This window comes from Sorex araneus, chromosome 8 (genome assembly GCF_027595985.1).
Source record: "Sorex araneus isolate mSorAra2 chromosome 8, mSorAra2.pri, whole genome shotgun sequence".
NCBI classification, from domain to species: Eukaryota; Metazoa; Chordata; class Mammalia; order Eulipotyphla; family Soricidae; genus Sorex; species Sorex araneus.
Window position 1 is genome coordinate 50206025 of NC_073309.1, and position 20957 is coordinate 50226981.

The window sequence follows — 20957 nt, forward strand, 5'->3', positions numbered from 1 at the left end:
TTGCCTTGCACAAGGCCAACGGAAGTTCCATGCCCAGCTCCTTGTGGGTCCCCCCCGCCAGCCCTGCCAGGACTGATCCCTGAGCACTGCCAGGTGTGGCCCTCCAAGAAATAAAAAATCAAAGTAAAGGTTTCTGGGAGCAGGGACTCCATTCCCTAGCCCTGCTGCTCTCACCCAACCAGGGGCGTCCCGGTTTAGCACCCTGGCCTAGAGGTGTTGAGCCAATTCTAAGCTTTCGGTTGCGATGTAAGGATTTGGTCACAAGGGGGCGCAGGCAGGACTGCGCTGAGAACAATCCAACATTGTATCCAGCACAGGAGGATTTGCAAACTCCTCCCTTGCACCTCCTGTGGCTAATTGAGTCATCCAGACAGGACCCCTGGGGAAGGGGGCTGAGGGGGGGAGACAGGAGGGGTGCTGGAATCTGCAGCCTCAGTCAAGAAATATCTTATTCCCATTTCATTGTGACCACCTCCCATGCTGCGGTTGTAAAAGTGGCGGATAACGGGCTTTTCAAGCATGCGAATACCCAGGTCCCATGCCTGCCATTGTGTATGGTGGCTTCCCATCCCCACCCCTATGGCCCCAGGAGTGACCCCCAAGCATCACCTGATGTGACCTACCCATCACCCCCCAATAATGGCCTTCAGGACAGGAGAGTCAGCTCAGAGGGCTGAGCACGTTCTTAGTTGTCTCCCTACCCTTGGAGCCCAGGAAAGGGCCTCTAGTTTCTAGTACACCCACCCTCCGACCCCTGCAAGAGATACAGAGGTTGCTTGGGGAAGCATTGTTGATCTGAAAGAGGCACAAACTTTGGTGGCACTAGGGTCACCCAGTTGACAGGGAACAGTCATCTGGGAAGGCCAGGCCGCCTGCCTGGTACCTCTAACAAGGAGAAATTAGTCCAAGTTTGGGGCCGGAGCGATAGTCCAGCTGAGAGGACATTTGCCTTGCACACAGTCAACCTGGGTTCAATCCTTGACTTCCACTAGGATCCCCCAAGCACCACCACCAAAAACAAAACGTATTCCAAGTTCATGGCGGCTGTGATCCTCAAATTCAGTGCTTAACATGTTGAATCTCAGTGGGTACTCAATTGGTACTCAATCCACTTGGGTGAAAATACACATTCCAAGGGGGCTGGACCAGTAACACAGTGGGTAGGGTATTTGCCTTGCACGTGGCCAACCTGGGTTTGATTCCCAGCATCCCATATGGTCCCCTGAGCACCGCCAGGAGTAATTCCTGAGTGCATGAGCCAGGAGTAACCCCTGTGCATCGCCGGGTGTGACCCAAAAAAAAATAAAGGAAAATAGACACTCTAAGATGGAACCTGGCCCGCACCCCTACCCAGTGTGCTGCCCTTGCTCTGGGCTGTTAACTGTTCCTGCCGGTGCCTCTGACTCGGAAGACAGTGAGTGTGGGTATCCGTTGAGGTAGGTGCTTGGTACCATGCGTACCTTTGAGGTGGGAAAGTGAAGGCTTAGTTCCAGCTGGCTCTGGGCTCGCCCTGCTCTGTCTATTTCCCATCCCTTGTACTTAAGCTAGAAGCCCATGTTGAACCTCCCCCAGGAAGGAAAAGGTGCAGGGAGGCTGCATCTGGAAAGCTGCCGCCACTTGCTTGGTCCTCGTGTCCCCTGCTTCACAGCGTGACTTCCCATTCTCCCCGGGAAGCTAGAAAGATGCTGGCTTTGCCTTCTGCAGACCCAGAGCCCCAGTGCAGAGCCACTTCTGAGGGTGGTCTGTGCACTGGCCCCATGAAGCAGGTCTGTAGTTTTTTTTGTTTTTCTCTTTGGGTCACACCTGGTGAGGCACAGGGGTTACTCCTGGCTCTTCACTCAGCACTCAGGAATTACTCCTGGCGGTGCTCGGGAGATCCTTTGGGATGCTGGGAATCGAACCCAGGTCAGCTGAGTGCAAGCAGACGCCCTACCCGCTGTACTATCGCTCCAGCCCCAGGTGTGTGTTGTTTTTCAGCCATCACCACACAAACTGGTCGCCACTCAAAGTTCTCGTTGGCTTCACAGGAGAAGGGTTTGCCTGAGCTACTTTGAGTTGGGTCCACTGTCACTGCCCCCTCCCCAGCGGCCCTGCCAGCCATAGGCCAGAAATCCTCCAAACACAGATTCAAACCTCACTCAACCCCTCAGCTGTGGTCCAGCCAGCCCCCTCAGCCACCCCATCTATAAAGTTGTCGGTTCAGGGAATTATGAGATTCTTCGAGGAGAACTTATTTCAAGTTTATGGCTGTGGGGCCGGAGCGATAGTCCAGCAGGTTGGGTGTTCGCCTTTTACGCAGCTGACCCGGGTTTGATTCCCCGGCATCCCATAGGGTCCTTGAGCACTGCCAGAAGTGATTTCTGAGTGCAGAGCCAGGAGTAACCCCAAAACAAAAAGGCCAAAAGTAAAGAACCACGTTCATGGCTGCTGTGATCAGCTGACCCCACACCCATTCCAGGCACCCCATAGTTTATGCTCTTTGAGCACTGCCAGGAGTATAATCCCTGAGTACCGCCAGTGTGGCCTAACCCCTCTCCCAATAGCTGGTTTTCAAGGATTTTATTTTTATTGGGGCCACAATCAGCAGTGCTCAAGGCTGACTCCTGGTACTGTGCTCAGGGATCGCTTCTGGCAGGATCAGGAAGGCATCAGGAATGCTGGGGATCGAACCTGGGTCCTGAGCATGGCAAGCACTTCCACTGTGTGCTGTTTCTCCAGCCCCTCCAAAGAGCTTTCAGGCTACTTTGGCTGTTCCTGGTCCTTATCGGTCCATCAAATTCCGAAGCCTGAGATAACCCTGTGTTATCTCATCAGTGGACTGGTAGATGTGGAGCTTGTTTTCTTGGTGCACTTGGGAAGGGCTCAGCCAAGCTGTTCTCACTTTGGGTGGACCACCCCCCACCCCCCACCCCCCGCCACCAAGGGCTGGGGGCAAGAGCACTGCACATAACATTTTCATTTTGGGGTAGATAATGCACATAAGTGATGTAGAAGTTCGAGGCTGATCTAAAGGGCATGTTTACCGTGTGGGAGCTCTAGGTTCATTCTCCCACCGGTGAGAGTGAACCCCAGTGAGCCCCCAACCACAGGGTCTAGCAGGAGAATAGTGCCCTCGCACCCCTGCATCAGCAGTGTGATGCCCCCCCCCAAATAAAGGAAAACCGGGGGCCAGAGAGATGGTGCAGGGGGTAAAGCAGTTGCCTTGCACATAGATACAACCACAATCCCCATCCCTGAAGTATTGCCATGAGCAACCTCAAAGCGAGTTGGGAGCAGATCCCCAAACACTGCTGGGCGCGACCCCCAAACTAAACAGAAAATTGAATCAGAGAGAGTGTGCAGGCGGTAAGGTACTGTCCTTGCATCCAGCTGACCTCAGTTCAATCCGTGGCACCCCATGGGGTTCCGCAAAAACTGCCAGGAGTGATCCCTGAGATCAGAGCCAGGAGAAAGCCTGAGTACTACCAGGGGTGAGGCCACCCCCCTAAAGGAGTACAACAGGGAAGGTGTTTGCCTTGCATACAACTGAACCTAATTCAGTCCGTGGCACCATGTACAGCCACCAAAAAAGGCGTGACCTCCCGAGCAGAGCCAGGAGTGACTCCTGGGTAACCATCAGACATGGCTTAAGCCACCCCTCTCGAAAGGAAAAACTGATAATAAACTTCGTAAAAGTAAACAACTTGTGACAGTCAATATGAAAATGAAAAAGGAAGAGAAAAAAAATCTTCAAAGCAGCCTGACAAAAACAAGTTACAAATGTGAACTATGATTCAAATGATCCTGGATTTCTCATCAGAAAAGGCAGAAGCCAGAGCAGGGGGAAAATGTCAGGAAAGGGGCTGGCGCAATAGCACGGCGGGTAGGGCGTTTGCCTTGCAGGCGGCCGACGCGGGTTCGATTCCCAGCATCCCATAGGGTCCCCTGAGCACACTAGGAGTGATTCCTGAGTACTGGAGCCAGGAGAAACCCCCATGCAACGCCGGATGTGACGCAAAAAAAGAAAAGAAAATGTCAGGAGAAGGCCAGAGAAATATCCTACCCAGCTGAGCACAGCCTTTGTATGTGGGATTCCCAGGATCAATCCCCAGCACCACATGGTCCCCTGAGCACAGAGCCAGAAGTAACCCCTGAGCAGTGCCAGGTGTGGACCAGAAACAAATAGGAAAATGCCAGAAAAGGGGGTGGACCTCAGAATTACGTTAACAGTGAGAATAGCCTCCAAGGTGTTGAAGTTGTGTGTGTGTGTGTGTGTGTGTGTGTGTGTTTGTGCCACACCCAGCAATCCTCAGGGGCTACTCCTGGTGCTACTCAGGGGACTATATGGAATTCTGGGGATCAAACCCAGGTCAGCCGCATGCAAAGCAGGAGCCCTCCAAGCTGCTCTGTCGCTCGGGAGCAGTGTGCTTTTTCCTGGGTTTGAAGCCTCACCCACCGGTGTCAGGGTTTACTGACAGGCACGGCTCTGCGCTCAGGAGTAAGCCCTGACACCAGTGTGTGGTGCCAGGGATCAAACCCGGGTCGGTGGTGTGCAGGGTAAACCCCTTCCCTCTGTACTGTCTTCAGCCTTTCTCTCCAGTTCCCTCCCCTGCGTGGCGGCTGGTCCCTCTGGTCTGGTGACGGGCAGGGGTTGCGCTGGGAGATTAGCTCGTGCAGGGGTCAGGGCTGCAGTGACGGTTCCTACGGGCCCAGCGCAGCTGTCTAGGGTTGCAGAACTGAAATCCAACCTAGGCCCCTGCCGGACAGGTGTGGGAAGGGCCCCTGGAACATGCTAGCCCGGTTGCAATTTCCTGTTTACACATTCTTTACAACCATCAGGCTCCACCTGATGTCCACTTAAACCCCCACGTCCCCTGCCCTCTGGGGATCATCTTTTTTGGGGGAGAGGGGGGTTTGGACCACACCCAGTGGTGCTCCGGACCTTTCCTGTTGATCTCAGGTGGATCATGTTGGTGCCAGGATCAAAATCAGCCCCCTGGAACCTGCTCTCTGACCTCGTCTGTTTATTGGCATATGGACAGGTCTTACTCCTGACTCTGTGCTCAGGGATCTCTCCTGGTGAGACCCAGGGGATCCCAGGCTGTGCTCAGGGACAGAACCAGTTCAGCTGTGCGCAAGGCAAGCACCTGCCTGCTGTGCTCTCTCCAGCCCAATGTTTGGTGTAGTGCCAGGGATCAGACTGGGGCATCCCAGGAACCAGGCAGCCCCCAGCGCACCAGAGCTTGTGCGTACATCTGTGCCTGTTCCTTTTTTTTTTTTTTTGGTTTTGCTTTGTGGATCACACCCGGTGATGCTCAGGGGTTACTCCTGGCTCTGCACTCAGGAATTACTCCTGGCGGTGCTCGGGGGACCCTATGGGATGCTGGGAATTGAATCTGGGTCGGCCGCGTGCAAGGCAAACGCCCTCCCCGCTGTGCTATAGCTCCAGCCCCCTGTGCCTGTTCCTGACCCTTTCTGTTATCCCAGCTATCTGGATGGGAGAGGGGGTGGGGGGTGCCCGAAAGCTGGGTCCAGACCACTCAACCTGCGGTGGGGAGGGGGAAAAGAACAGCAAGTACTCACTGTTCCAATCTGATTTTATTGAAAAGGAAACATACAAAAATCATGTACAAAAAAAATTAACCAAACATGTACAGAAAATCCATTCCGGTATCTACAACAGCGCATGTACAGTATCTTACAGGCTGGGCCACCCTCCCCCCCAGACTCCCTCTTCTGAGGCTCCCCCCCTCCCTGACTCCCCTTATCTTCCTCCCCAGCGCTTGGCCTCGGGGACTAAGGCTGGGGCGGCTTCTGCCAAAGTATCCCACCCGCCATGAACGCCCCTGGCCACGCGTGCTCTCTCTAAACCTAAGCAAAGGGATGATGGGGGTCCGGGAGGGGTGGTCGCGGGCAGAGCACAGGATTCACAGTCTGGGCCCCTCTTGGCCCCCCCCACCCCTCCAGATGATGGCGAGGCAGGCATGCCCACCACCCGCCGGCCTCAGGGAAGATGGCTGGGTGCTGGGCTGGGCACCCCACAGACGCACCCCATTTTCTGGCTCCAGGAGGCTAGTGGTCACGTTTGGCTCATTTGCTCTTCACGGCCCCCCCATCCTCATGAGGAGGGGGGGAAGCACCAGAGGCCTGCGGCCAGGCCGGAAGTGAAGGCGCACCGAGAGGGGGTCCCCCCCCGCAGTGCCCCCCACAGCTGGAACGGGCACCAGCACCAGCGTCTTCCCTGAGATGGTGGTGGGCGGCGGCGACTCCCGCCGGGGACCCAGGAGTCCTCGTCTCCGTCAGGGCACGCCAGCTTGGCCGGCCGCCCCTGGGACAGGCCGGGCTGGTAGTCCAGTATGCTACATGGTGCAGGAAAAGTCCCCCGCGCGCGGGCCGGGGCGTCAGGCGGCGGGAGGGTCCGGCCCCCCAAGCCCCCAACGGCCGCTGGGCGGGTGCAGGCACCTAGTTTGGCTCCATTTCAGGGGCGCCGCGGCCCGTGGGTAAGGGCAGGAGTCCCATGATGAGATTGTACAGGACCCTCCAGGGCGAGGGGCGGTGTCGCTGCTGCTCCTCTTGTCTCTGCAGAGGGGGAGAGAGAAGGGACAGGACCTTAGAGGTGGGCGTGTCCAGGACGGCGCCCGCGGCGTGGCTAGCCAATCAGGAGGGGGGATCAGGGCGGGGCCTGGGCCAGTGAGACCCCCCAGTGCCAGGCGCCTGGGTGGCCACTCCTGGAGACAGACCGACTCTCCAACCTGACCCAGGTGGCCCCTGAGTCTCAAAGCTGAGACTGGGGTCTCGGAGATGCGGGCAGAGCGTGCGCACCCCCACACGCCTTCCCCATACACCGGGGCCAGGACAGTCAGTTCCTGCAACGTTCTGCAGGAGAACCCCAGTGGGTCCCTAAAATACTGAGACGTTAGGGAACGCTTGGTCTGGGTCATTCTAGAACCTTCCATGGGAGGAGTCAGCCCCCCTCCCCAATGCGTGGAGGTGGCAAGGGAAGTATGTCTAGACCACACTGGGGTCTGCGTGGCCTTGGGAACAGCCAGAGGAAGCCAGATATAAGAAAAGCTGCTGTCTGGGAAGGGGGCCAGAACAGTGCTTGCCTTACATGCAAGGGACCCCGTTTGATCCCTGGCACTGTTTATGGTCTACCAAGTACAGCTTTTATCCCCAGCTTTTATCCAGTTTTATCCCCTGTACCACATGGTCCCCAGCACAGAATTGGAAGCAGCCTCTGGCCTAAACACTGCAAAGTCAAATCCTTACCTCCCCCCACCAAATAAAGGTCAATATCAGAGGGCCGGCAAAATACTACAGTGGGTAGGATACTTGCTTTGCATCAGCCTGGTACAGGTTCACCCTCCCAGTACCTTAAATGGTCCCACAAACTTCACCAGGAATGACTCCTGTGTACAGAGCCAGGAGTAAGCCCTGAGCATTGCTGGTTGTGGACGCAACAACCCCCCCCCAAAAAAAAAAAAAAAACGGGCCTGAGCAATAGTACGGCGGGAGGGCATTTGCTTTGCATGCAGCCGACCTGGGTTTGATCCCTAGCATCTCATATGGTCCCCCAAGCACCACCAGGAGTACACCTGAGTGCAGAGCCAGGAGTGACCCCTGAGCATCGCTGTGTGACCCAAAAAGCAAAACACACACACACACACACAAAGAACAAAAGGAAACAATGTCTGAATGGCTATGTCTCTCAGTCTCTGAGTGCAAGGCTGTGTGCCAGTATAGGCAACAGATCCTGCTTAAATGCATTCCCATAAAACAGGAAAGAGAAATTATTTTACGGATGAAAACAAGGGGGCTGGAGAGAAATATTACAGGAGGTCAGGCACTTGCCTTGCATCCAGCCTGCCTGGTTTAATCCCTAGCACCATATATGCTCTCCTCAAGCACCACCAGGGGTCACTCCTGAGCACAGAGCCAAGAATAACCCCTGAGCACCAGCAGGCATGACCCAGAAACCAAACAAGTCAAAAGCAGAAGAGAACAAGGTTGGATATGGGGACTTGGGGCGGGGTCAGGAGATAGCTAAACAGCTGGACTACAGGCTTTTCATGCAGGATGCTGGGGTTTTATAACTGGCACCACACAGTCCCCTGAACACCAACTGAAACAGGGTCGGCCATGTGGCAGGCAGGGGCCCTACCCGCTGTACTATAGGTCCAGCCCTCAAAAGCCAATCCAATTTGAAAAAAAAAAAACATGAATAAAAAAACCTTCTCAAGTTCCATCAACGCCAAAAGGCATAAGGGTTCTATAAGTGGGTCCCAGAGATTCCTAAAGGGCAGGGGAAATGAGATGTCTTTGCCCAAACTGGGTGCACCTCAAGCACAGCGGGAGAAAAGTTTGGAACACACAATGTCAAGTGCACACAAATCCTGAGGCTGGCCCCTCCGCGCCCCGGGCCCGAGAAACACTGTGGCTCGGGACTCTGATTCTGCAGCAAAAGCCTCAGCACCTGCTTAGGATGGGGATGGCTGACTGGGGAGATTTCCTTTGGAAGCGCTGGGAGAGGAGGGGGATGGGGGGCAGGGGGGAAACAAGGGGTTTGACAACATCCGGTTTTTGTTTTCCTTTGCAGCGGCAAACAATGCGGGTGGAATGTGTGCACTGGACAGAGCTAGCTAAGTGGGAGGTGGGCGCCGGGGGCTCATTATTCTCCTTTCTCGGCTGGAGGCTCCAGCTCGGTCGGTTTTTTCCGGAGGGAGGGGCGGGGCTTTCTCCGGCAGGTGGGCGGGCCCCACGGGGGGGCCCGCCCCGCGCCCCGCCCCCGGAGCGGGCGGCGCGCGGCGGTGGGCAGGGCGGGCGCGGCGCGCGGCGCTGCTGACTCACCGGCTATAAATAGCCGCGGATATATGAGCCGCCGCGCCCCCCGCCGCCCTCAGTCCCCGCGGCCGCGGGCCCCGCGCGCCGCGCCGCTCCGCGCCCTCGCCCTGGCCGCCGCGCTGCGGGCCCGCGGGCGGCTCCGCGGCCGCGCCGCCCCCCACCTGCCTGTCCCCACCGCGACCCCGCCGCGCCGGGCAGCAGCTGCCGCACATCTGGCGGGGCGGCCCGCGGCCCCCGCCCCGGCGGGAAGTCCCACCTGCCGTCTACCCCGCCCCCCGCACTCACCCGCCACTCGTACAGCGCGTTGAGGTCGTCCGCCATCCGCCGCAGCTGGGCCCCGATCTCCCGCGCCCACTGCTCCTCCTCCCCGCGGACCCCCGGGGCTGCCTGGGTGGGGCCGCCGGCCAGGGGACCCGGGGCGCTGCGCAGCGTGGATTCCAGGGGCTGCTCGGCTGGCGAAAGTGAGGGCTGAGGACCTGGAGAAAGCGGAGGGGTGTGGTCAGCACCCCCACCCACCCCCGGCCCGGAGGTGTCCCCCGAGCCGCCTACTGCCCGGGGCCTGCTTCTCCCTTCCCCAGCCGCCAGCTTTCGCTTCTCCCACCCCATTTTAAGGCTGCCGCGGCCAGCGCGCTGAGCTCCGACTTGCGCCCCAGGCGCTGGAAACCGACGATACCCAGGCGAGGCCGCCAAGGGGGTCGGCTAGCCCTGCCCCTTCTCCCACCTGCGCAGCCCTCGCCCACGAGGCCCAACTCTTGCTGGCTCCATTTAACAGATGGGGAAACTGAGGCTTCCCACTGGGGAGCAGCCGAGGTCACATTGGAATAAGGTGATCTCGGCCGCACCCCAGAGTCCACGCCTCAGGTCCACTGCTCTGGGACATCTAGAACACGGCGAGGCCACGAGGCCACGCCTCCGGATGTGGCAGCGCCTGGCCACGCTGGGGAGGGAGATGCCCTCGGGTCCCAGCGTCCCTTCCAGCTCGCAGACCTGCGGGTGCACCTGTGACTCGGAGCCTCCTCTCGGGCGGCGGGAAGCCCAGCCCGGGAAGTTTCCTCAGCCCCGCTCTGGGTGGACAGGGGCACGGGGTGTGGAGGGGGCGGCTGCCCCTCCTGGCTGCGGGCCACCGGGGAGCCCGAGGGGCGGGGACTGGGCTGGGGCTGGCCGGGCACCACAGGGTTAACAGCCCATCAGGCAGGGGACCTTTAACCCTTCCCTCCCCAGAACCCCCCCATTCCCAGCACAATGGCCCCTCCCCCTCTCCTTCCGCCCTCCGGCCCAGGCCTCGGAGATGCAGATAATGGCTGAGGCCACCAGGCCCGGTCCCCAAAGTCCCGAGGTCACAGTCCTCCCCCCACGACCGTGCGGGGGAGGCGGGTGGGGGCGCCCGGGGAGGGGGACTGGGAAACAGCTGTCGCGGGCCTGGCGCTGCTGCTGGGGGCCCGCAGTGAGATTCCAGAAGGGACTTCCCACTGCCCCCCCACCCCGTCTTCCTGCTTCTTGCGACACAAAGCCCACGCTAGCCACACCCTCCCAGTGGCCAGGCGGGCTGGCCACCTCCCCCCACCCGCCTCCCCATCTGGGGTGGGGGCGACGGGGGCGCCTTGGGGGTTCCCCTCCTTCCGGTCCCCTCTGCTGGTGGGGGTGGGTGGGGCGGGCACTCACCGTCGGGGCGCGGACCTCGGGGCCGGCTGCGGGGACCCCCAGACCAGCGGAGGCCCCCCAGGGCGGCGGGGGCGCAGAGGTAGGCGGCGGGCAGCAGGCCGGGGGCGGCGGGGCCGGCGGGCAGGCCTGGCTCGCAGAGGCCGCAGGTCACGGCTGAGGGTACCATGCGGCGGAGCGGGAAGGGGCGCGGGCAGTCGCGGGCCAGACCCTCTACCGGCTCGGGGGAGCTGCCCTCCTGGCGTGCTCGGGCCATGGCGCTCCCGGAGGCCTGCGGGACAGGGGACAGGGCTGCGGTCAGCGCCAGCTGCTGAGGTGGGGTCGCGAGGGGCCCCAAGGCTCCAGGACCCCTCCCCCACTCCTGCACCCTAGGATGAGGGCATATGGGGGTCAGAGAGCACCCCCAGGATCCAGACGGAGGAGACCCTGTGAAGGGCCACAGGACACTCGGCTGGTAGTCAGCTTCCTTCCACGCACATGGTGAGGGGCACACGAAGGACAGTCTCCCCCCCCCTGCAAATACTGGACTCAGGACCACCCAGCACCCTGGGACCACTCCCTCAGGCCATGGCTGCTGGGCCCAACTTTGGGAACCCAGCGGCAGACACGAGGACAGGATGGACAGCACTCCCCCTCTCATGCAACCCCAGGGAGAAGACTTGGGGTGTGTATGAAGAGGGACACATAAGGACCATGCAGGACCACCCACACACCCCCTCTGCCCACACAGAGGGTGCCAGTCATGACCCCAGACACTCAGGACAGAGAGAGTACATGCACACACATGCATGCTTGCTCTCTCGCGCTCACTCGCTCTCTCCCTCTCTCTCTCTCTCTCTCTCTCTCTCTCTCTCTCTCTCTCTCTCTGCCCCAACCTACAGCTAGAGACAGTGCCACGCACACAATGCCTCTGACCAAATCTGCACCCCTCCATTCCCAGCTACACACATGTACAAACTAACCACGCGTGCGCACATGCACACAGCAGACACGCCACACTACCACACACGTGCCTCTCTGTGCCCCATGGCAGAGAGAAGCCCTCCACACCTCAGGACACAGCCCCTCCACCACTCCGGAGGAGGCAGTGCCAGCACACACCCCCTTGTCTCCAAACTCTCAGACCCAAAGGGAAAGGGGGCACAGGTCATCCAGTGGGAGGTGCCACCGCGCCCCGGAGAGCCCTAGTGGACCTCACTGACCCTCCTGCCCAGCATCCCCCAGCATCCCCAACTCGCACGCAGCACATGCAATATCCCCCCCCACACACACACACACACTCACACTCACACACACCCCTCGGCTAAGTCATCCCCCAGCTTCTGGCTGCTCTCACCTAAAGCACCCACAGAAAGCCTGGGTCTCACGTGACCGACATAAACACTACACACAGACAGCCCACATGACAGGCACGAGCCAGGGGAGCGCAGCACTGAGCCCTTCAGCCCCCATAAACACACACGCACACACACGCACACACATGCACACATAGCCTGGCACAGGTGGGGGCAACACCCTCTCAGTGCAGACCCCAGACAGCCACCGAGCTCCATTCCCAGACGCTGATGCCAGAGACACAGGGCAGACCCAGAGCGAGGGAGACGACCCCTAACACACACCCGGACAGAGAAGACGCAGGGAAGCATCGGGCTCCGCCGAGCCACGCTGGAGAGAGCAGACGGCGGGCAGGGGAGTCAGGTCCAGAAACCCACATAAACACGGCACCCACACCCAGAGACGCACCGGGGCAGCGCCGAGGCGCAGCGCTCGCCCGCAGCGCGGCCCCCCCCAGCACCCCCCAGACAGCCCACGCGGACAACTCTCCCCAGGAACGCGCGCTTACACAGGTACCCCACGCGTCAACACAGCAGCACCCAGCCCGCAGGCACGGCGGAGCCAGAGCCCCGCTCACACACACACGCGCGCGCGCGCGCACACACACACACGCACACACATGCACACGCGCACACACGCGCGCAGGGACTCACGCGCGCGCCCCGGAGCTGCCTCCGGACTGGCACCACCCCGCCCTGCAGCCCAGCGCACAAACTCGCCGCCAGACACGCGCACACACCCAGGCGACGAGGCTGCAGCGCCCCAAGCCCGCACACGCGCGCTCCCACGACGGGCCCCGCCGCCCCCCTGCGCTGTCACGGCCCCCCGCGCCCCGCCGCCGCCACGTGCGCCCGCCCCGCCCGCCAGGCGAGCGCGGGGCCAATAACCCGCTGTTGCTGGGGCGCTGCCCCCGCCCGAGGAGCCGCAGCTTCGGCGGCCCGCGAGCCGCCCCCCGCCGCCGCCGCCCCCGGCGGGCGCGCGCCCGGGTGTGGCCGCCCCTCGGTGCGCACCCCGGCCCCCCCCCGCCCTGCCCGGACTGCGGGGGCCGGGGCAGCCCGGGTCGCCGCTCTTCCCCGGGGCCGCACTGGCCGCCAGTGGGCGCTGCCGAGCCCGCACCCCATTGTTTGTAAACAAACCCGCCAGACCACTGAGGGATCTGCGCGCCCGGACCCCGCGCCCTGCCTGCTCCGTGGGCCCCCGCCCAGGGACCCCTACCTAGGGAGACCCTGGAGGGAGTGGCGGGGTCCGTGAGGACGGAAGGGATCTGAGGGAAAGAGGCGCCGCGGAGGAATGCAGCGCGCCTCTCCACGGTTTTCCCGGTGCACGCTGGCCACCTCCTCCAGGGAGCCCACCCGGCCTGCCGGCCCGTGGCGGCAAGCGGGAATTCGCGGTGTGGGTGGGGTGGGGTGCCCACACTCACCCCGGGGGCATGAACACGCCGGAGGGGGCGGTGATGGGGGCGCGGGCGGCTTCCTTCAGGAGGGCGCCCCCGCGGAGCGCCGCTCCCTGCGGCGCCTGCTGCTGTTGCTGCTGCTGCTGCTGCTGCTGCTGCCGCTGCTCTAACCCCAGTGGGTGTTGCTGCCGCCGCCGCTCGAGACGCCGCCGGCGCTTCCGCGTAGTCGCCTCGGCCGCGCTGGGCTGCTGCCCGCTTGCATGTGGCTGGCGTTCTTGTCTCCCGCGGCCCGGCGGCTCCCGGGCTCACTCGGCGACCGCCCCGCCCCGCCCCGCCCCGCCCCGCCCCGCGCGGCCCGGCCGCTCCCACGCTCCGCCCCCGCGTGACGCCGCCGGCCCGCCCCCCGCCGACGAGTCTGGACTTGCCACCGCGCCCCCGGCCTCGGCGCGGGGGGTTCCCTGCAGCCGGGCGGGGCGGGGCGGGGCCGCGCGCAAAGCCATCCCGCGGGACGGACAGCCGGACCCCCGCAGGACACACCCTCACCCCGCCCCGGGGAGCTGGGGTCAGGTTGGCGCTCCCGGGTACGGAGTCCAAAGGGCACAGTCGCCGCGAGGCACACCTGGACACACGCCCAGATACAAATCCACCTGAACTGCCGGGCAGGGTCACCGGCTGGCGCCCGCCACCCAAGGACAGGGACACACAGGGGGCACCCCCTCACCTAGCGATGCGCGTCCGGGTGCACCCCGCGGCCGAGTTCGAGTTCCCGGGCGCTGCGCAGGTTCAGGCGCCGTCGCGAAGGGCTCCTTCCCAAGCACACGCTGCCCGCCGCCTCGTGGCCCGCAACCTGTCCCAAGACTTGGACACACAACTCGCGCGACACGCGCACCCCCGCCCCGGGACGCGCGCGCACACAACGCCCGTCCCCCGTGGTCAGCTCACAGAGCGCTCATCACCGCCGCAGCCAAGCCCCGCACAGCCCCGCACATCCAGAACAGCGACAGTGCAGTCACCGGTGAAAGTTCCCCTGGGCCACACTCGGCACGAACTCTGCACCCCGCGTGGCTGGCCGCACACTTGCCACCCACATGGGAGTGTGGACGAGGCTGGCTGCAGCCTGGGGCACCTGGCACAGACATGCCCGGGCAGCCCCTGCCCCGCTCGCCCCGCTGCGGGCTTTTGCTTCCCCTTCCCTTTTCAATTTTTCAGGCTTGGTCCCTCCCCCTTCTGTCTGGGGACCTCCTCCGGGTCTCGCATCCTGGGGTCGCAGGGGCTGCCTTCCCTGCACCATTCCTTCCCTCGGTCACCTCACATCCGTAAACCAAACTGTGTCAACTAAGTGCCCAGCTTGCAGGAATAGGCTCAAGACCCGGTAAAGGGGCTGAAAAACTGCGTCCTTTCATTTCCCGCCTTCCGTCTCCCCTAGGCCGTGGCTCAAGGACTGAGTGCTCACTCTGTGTGCAGGAGGCCCGGCTTGGATCCCTGATACCGTCAGGGCTCCCCAAACACCACCAGGAATATGATCCCTGACCACGGAACCAGGACTATCTCCTGAACACTGCTAAATGGGATCCAAAAAAATAATAAATAAATAAATAAATAAAAACATCTCCTTATTGGAAATTATGCATTCATTCAGCCTTGCCATCCTCTGCAACCTGCATCCTTTTCCTTCCCATATTCAGTCACCCACCTACCCTCCATCCATCCAAACACCTCTTAATCCATACATCTGCCAATATATTCGTCTGTCCATCCATCCATCCATCCATCCATCCATCCACCCATCTATCCATCCATCCACTCATCCATCCATTCATCCACCCATCCACCTGTCCATCCATCCACCATCCATCCAGTCACCCATTCATCCACCCAGCCTCCCATGCACCCACCCATCCATCCACCCATCCATCCACTCACTCATCCAGCCACCCAGCCACCCAGCATCCTTATGCCCTCCCACCCACCTATCCATCCATTTCCCCTTCTCTCTCTTCTTCCTTAATTGGGGTCACAGGCAAACCATGAATTCTGGAACATAATTCATAGGTCTTGTTTTCCATTCATATTTATTAAGATTACACATTTAATTTAAAATCCATTCATTTTTGGATCGCTGGAGCGATAGTACAATGGGTAGGGCATTTGCCTTGCACACGTCCGACCCGGGTTCGATTCCCAGCATCCCATATGGTCCCCTGAGCACTGCCAGGAGTAACTCCTGAGTGCATGAGCCAGGAGTAACTCCTGTGCATTGCCGGGTGTGACCCAAAAAGAAAAAAAAAACTAAAATCCATTCCTTTAAGATGTAAGCTTTGGAGCGTTGTGACAAATACACAACTATGCATGGTCACCATCAAGACTCAAGAACCTTCTATTGATCCCAAAGCTTCCGGGTGGGGGGGGGAGGGCTGGAACAATAGCATAGTGGGTAGGGCATTTGCCTTGCATGGGGCTGATCCGGGTTCGATTCCCAGCATCCCATATGGTCCCCTGAGCACGGCCAGGGGTAATTCCTGAGTGCAGAGCCAGGAGTAACCCCTGTGCATTGCCAGGTGTGACCCAAAAAGCAAAAAAAAAAAAAAACCCAAAACCAATGCTTCCCTCAGGCCTCTAGTCAATTGCTTCTATCTGCAAATTTAGCAGTTCTTTATTTTCCTGGGGGGTGGGGTCACATTGGCGATGCTTGGGGCTTACTCTTAGCTCTGCACTCAGGAGCTAATACTGGCAGTGCTCAGGGGACAAATTAGATGCCGGGGATTGAACCCGGGTCGGCAAGGCAAATGCCCTCCCTTCTGTGCTATCACTCCTGCTCCACCTTTAATAGTTCTTGACCAGACTTTAAGAAAGAAACATGGGGGGCTGGAGCAATAATACAGCGGGTAGGATGTTTGCCTTGCACGCGGCCGACCCAGGTTCAACCCCCAGCATCCCATATGGTCCCCTGAGCACTGCCAGGAGTAATTCCTGAGTGCAAAGCCAGGAGTAACCCCTGAGCATCATCAGGTGTCATACAAAAAGCCAAAAGAAAAAAAGAAAGAAAGATGAGCCAGAGCAATAATACAGCAGGTAAGGTGCTTGCTTGGCTTGCAGCTGACATGGGCTCAATCCTTGGCACCCCAGATGGCCTCCCAAGCCAAGTGATCCCTGCATGCAGAGCCAGGAGTAAATTTTGAGCACTGCTGGGTGTGCAACCCCAGCAACAACAACAAAAAAGTATAAGATCATATGGTCTGGGAGGGAGGTCGGGCACTTGTCTTGCACAAGATGGTCTGTCCCCAGCACTGCTTGGTCTCTGAGCCCCACCAGAAATTCAGCCCTGAGCACAGAGGCAAGAGCCCTGAGCACCAATGTGGGACCATATGATGCCCCCCCAAAATGGATGAAATAAAACCATGACCCCGAAAGGAGGTATTTTTTGGTGACTTAATTGTTCTAGGAAATCTGATGGGTCACAAGACGGTGTTTCTCCCCCTCCTGCCTCCCCCCCCACGTTTTTTTTTCTTTTTGGGTCACGCCCAGCAATGCTCAAGAGTTACTCCTGGCTCTGCATGCAGGAATTACTCCTGGCGGTGCTCAGGGGACCATATGAGAGGCCGAGGATTCAAACCTGGGCGGGCCGCGTGCAAGGCAAATGCCCTACCCACAGTACTATCACTCCAGTCCTTCCCCTTCCCTTTTTTAATTTGTTTTTTGGGCCACACGAGTGGTTCTCAGGACTTACTCTTGGCTCCGCACGCAGGGATCTGTCCTGGCTGTGCTTAGGGGTCCCACAAGTGGTATCAGGGATCGAACCCAGGGCTGCCACATGCAAGATAAGTGCCCTCCCTACTGTGGTCTCTGGCTGTAACCATTTCTTTGATGTAGCCATACATGACAGCATTGAGAGCTGTCTGGTGTGGAAGGATCTAACAAGTGTCAGCTCTTATCTCCAGTATCCTGTTTTGTTTTTTTTCTTTTTGGGTCACACCTGTCAGTGCACAGGGGTTACTCCTGGTTCATGCACTCAGGAATTACTCTTGGCGGTGCTCAGGGGACCATATGGGATGCTGGGAATCGAACCCGGGTCGGCCGCGTGCAAGGCAAATGCCCTACCCGCTGTGCTCTTGCTCCAGCCCCTCCAGTATCATGTTTATTGTTGCTATTGGTGCAGTGTCTGCTCCAATATAGAGTCGCCAGAGAGCCAGGCTCCAGCCCCGGGCTAGTTCCCCAACTCAGCTGTAGGCCCGTAAAGTCCTCACCAGTGTGTCAAGCTGCCCAGTCTGGGATTGGACACCAGGAAACCAGATGGGCTGCCAGGCTCTGCTGAGATAAAAGCAGTGTGAGGGACTGTAGTGATGTGGTGTGCTTCGGGGGCAGACCGGGGGAGGGCAGGGAGGGCCAAGAGTCTCCCCAGTCATTGGCATGAACTTTGCCACTCCCCCAGTCCCGATGCAATTCCAAATTTTGATATCTTTCACCCAGCCTGGGGACCTCCAACTCAAGAGCTCCAACTTCATGAGCTCAGGGAGAGGAACCAGTCCAGTGTAAGGTAATAGGGAGTGGTGGGGATTGTGGCTAAGGAAATGCATATTTGGGTGTTCCCTCAGGAGACAGACAGAGGCAGTGTCGAACAGCACTTGGGCAGGCAGGAGAGACGGTTCCAATAGTGCAGGCTTTGCATCCAGGAGGCCCACATTCCATCCCCGATGCCTGCCTGGTCTCAAGCACTGTCAGGAGAGATCTCCAAGGCCAGAACTGGGAGCTGCCCTGGAGAAGGGTAGGAATTAAGTCCAAAAACAAGCAAGAAGATAGTCTGTGAGCCGAGAATTGTCTGTGGAATGGGCCAGAGAGACAGTTGGGGCTGGAGGAGGCACTTGCCTTGCAGGTAGCTGACCTGGTTTAAATCCCCAGCGCTACATAGGATCCCCTGAGCACCACCAGGGGTTGCTCTTGAGCACGGGGCCATGTGCAAATCCTGAGCCCTGCTGCCGAGTATGTTTCATTCCCCAAAAAAGTCTGTGGGTGGTTCTCGCTCTAAGATGCATTACCCTAGGGCATATCCCCCCCATCTCTTGAGCCACACCACATCATGGGTGAGGCCCCAGGACCCCCTCTCATAAAGCCCCTCCCTGGAGAGCTGATTGGGGGACGTGGGAAGCAGAGATGGATGCACAGACCTGCAGGGCTCAGATGAAGGGGGCGGGGTGTAGAGGCGCCCTAAAAGAAGAACCGAGAGAGTGGGGTGAAGGGAGGGGGCACCCCACTTGGCCTGCAGGTGGGATCCCCAACCTTTCCTGGTGCTGGCGTCGCAGGACTCCTGAGTACACAGGTCTGTCTTGTGTTTTGAACAATGCTGATGTTTATTTGTTGTATTTGGAGTCTCACCCAGTGGTGCGCAGGGGCCATTATTCCCGGCTCAGCCCCTGGCTCTGTGATCAGGGGTGACCTGAGACAGTGGCCAGAGGGCCAGGGATGGAACCCAGGGGAGGTGCATTTGGCTGTGGCTTTTGCTGCCAGCAATCCCCTGGGCCCTGCGGGCAAGGATTTATTTGTTTGTTTATTTTGGCTTTTGGGCCACCCTTGGCAGTGCTCAGGGCTTAGTCCTGGCTCTGCACTCAGGGATCACTTGTTGGGAGGCACTACCGGGTGCCAGAGCTCAAACCTGGGTGGGTTGCACTGTCTGCTTGGAAGGATGTGTAACAGCATTTCTGATCTCTAACCTCTGAGGCTTCCTAGCTGCAACAGCCCCAGACGTTCCCAACAAGGCCGAACACTCCCTGGAGACAAAGTCACCTTCTCCCGCCATGTTGGACACTCCACCCCCAAGGTGTGATTGCTGCATGGTCCTGGGCAGGCGGGACCCCCTCCTAGGTCTAAAACAGGACACAGTGTGCTGAGGGTAGCTCAGCTTTGCCTTGTCTGTGTGAGGCCGCGAGTTTGATCCCTGATGCTGCCAAAAAAAGAAAAGGAAGGACAAGGGGCAGGAGCCATAGTACAGCAGGGATGGCGTCTATTTGCCTGGGTACGATCCCCAACAGGCATACGGTCCCCTGGAGGCCCACCAGGAATGGGAATTCCTAAGTGCAGAGTCAGGAGTAAGCCCTGAGCATCACCGGGTGTGGCCAAAAAAACAACGCCCTGCCCCCTAAAAAAAGGGGGAAAAAAGAGAAAGGAAACAGGAGATATACAGATGTCACCCACCGCCAGTGGTGGGCGTGCCCATGTGGGGTACTGTGAGGCCTGGGTTTCTCAAACCCAGGAGCTCTGGCGGAGGGGGGGGGGGAGGGGGAGACAGGCTGGCATTTCTCCTTTTGCATTAGGACACCCTGATTCTGCAGCCTGGATCCTAGCTTCAGAAGGTGTCCTTGTTCTAGAAGCTTCCTTCTATGTGCCTCAGTTTCCCCTCTGAGATCGGCGTTTCCCCAACTCTTGGGAAGATGGAGTTTCTCCTGATCATGCATATGGATGCGGGTGCGGGGTCGGGAATGCAGAAGAGCGTGTGGAAGAGGGATGGGAGAGAGCCGGACAGTATGCCCCCCCGCGCCCCCTCTCAAGTCCCCCCCCCCAGTCGCTCCGCGTATCTTTCTCGGGGAGCGGCTCTCGGGGCGACTGGGGGACAGGGAGTTGGACAACTAGACTTAACTTTCCGCGGCACGGCCCGATCTGGGATGGCCGCGGTGGAGTGTATGTGTGTGTGTGAGTGAGGGGGGGTGCTGGGGTGCCGGGGTGCGCCGGCCGCCCGCGTCCCCAGGCTGGCCAGGCCTGGTGGGGGCTGGGCGGGGGCTGGGGCGTCCGCGGGGTCCGAGCGGCCGGCGCGTGTGAAGGTGACGGCTCCCTGGCGGGGCGGGGGCGGCGCGCTGTTGCTGGGGTCTGCGGGGCCTGCCTGCGCCCGCGCCCCCCTTCCTCCGCGGCCAGCCAGTGAGCGGTACCCGCCGCCGTTGCCAGGGGGAACTCGCCGCCCCGTTACCCAGCAACAAGCCTGGCCCAACCAGGCGCGAGGACCCCCCCGGCCCCGCCCGCCGCTGCCCACCGCGTGCCCAATGCCAGGCGGGCAGAGCCGGCCCAGCTCCCGGAGACGGCGAGCGCGCTCATTGGCCGCCGCCGCGCCCGCGCGCCCGGATCTGGGGGAGCCCTCGGCGCGGGGGGCGGGGAGCCGGGCCCCGGGGAGCTGCCGAGCCAGCTAGCGAGCGCGCGAGCGTCGGGCCTGCAAGCGGGCGGGCGGCTAACGGAGGCTCAGACTGCACCCCGGCCCCCCCCCGCCGCGCACCCCGCCGCATCCCTGCGCCCCGAGCCCCCCTCGGCCCCGGAGGGGCATCCAGGCTGCGTCCCCGTGGCCGCCCCGCGAAGATGCGCTGGATTCGGCTTTGTGAAAACAGGAGCCAGGCACTTCCCTCCTGAACACTCCAAGACGACAGGGACAGGTGGGGTCCCGAAAATGCCCCACCAGGTTCAGACATCTTAGCTCTTAAGCAACGGTTCAGGGCCCCCCTCCCCAAAAAGGCCCCACGTGTGTGTCCTGAAGCCATGAAAATAGGGGTGTTCCTGCCCCTCCCATGTGACCCTGGCATGCCCCACTCTGTGGCTGAGAGAACCTCCGTCTCCCTGGGGGCGCTCATTTCCCAGCTCCAGAAAACCCAGGGTGGAGGGTGTCCCCAGATCCTGGGAAAGTTCTCACTGAGCGCCCCATGCCGCTGAAAAAGGGGAGATAGGTCTTTGAACCAGAGGCTTCTGAACCCCAAATCCTGGTGCTGCCCTTCCCCAGTGC

At 60.2% G+C, this 20957-nt stretch overlaps 1 protein-coding gene across 5 annotated transcripts; it reads right to left on the reverse strand.

Annotated features, from left to right (window-relative positions):
• Positions 1 to 5722: 5722 nt before the first annotated feature.
• BBC3 (BCL2 binding component 3) lies at positions 5723 to 13569 on the reverse strand. Of its 5 annotated transcripts, none has more exons than XM_055145591.1 (4): positions 13235 to 13569; positions 10483 to 10750; positions 9106 to 9296; positions 5723 to 6558 (listed from the first exon to the last, which is right to left on the reverse strand). In XM_055145591.1, exons 2-4 carry the CDS (start codon positions 10733 to 10735, stop codon positions 6442 to 6444), a joined length of 561 nt encoding a protein of 186 aa, XP_055001566.1. In that variant the 5' UTR covers positions 10736 to 10750; positions 13235 to 13569; the 3' UTR covers positions 5723 to 6441. The 5 variants fall into 5 exon arrangements, with proteins under 5 accessions (XP_055001566.1, XP_055001569.1, XP_055001568.1 ...); XM_055145594.1 differs by lacking the exon at positions 13235 to 13569 and adding an exon at positions 12554 to 12683; XM_055145593.1 differs by lacking the exon at positions 13235 to 13569 and adding an exon at positions 12468 to 12620.
• Positions 13570 to 20957: the final 7388 nt, after the last annotated feature.

What these genes read in the sequence shown, in the direction of transcription:
- BBC3 (XM_055145592.1), bottom strand. Translation starts at nt 12,125, where the DNA reads ATGCTTCCCTGCGTCTTCTCTGTCCGG. An exon ending in CCTGCGTCTTCTCTGTCCGG is followed by an intron (nt 10,751 to 12,098) that starts GTGTGTGTTAGG and finishes CCTGTCCCGCAG; the next exon opens with GCCTCCGGGAGCGCCATGGC. An exon ending in ACGCGCTGTACGAGTGGCGG is followed by an intron (nt 6,559 to 9,105) that starts GTGAGTGCGGGG and finishes CCCCCTCTGCAG; the next exon opens with AGACAAGAGGAGCAGCAGCG.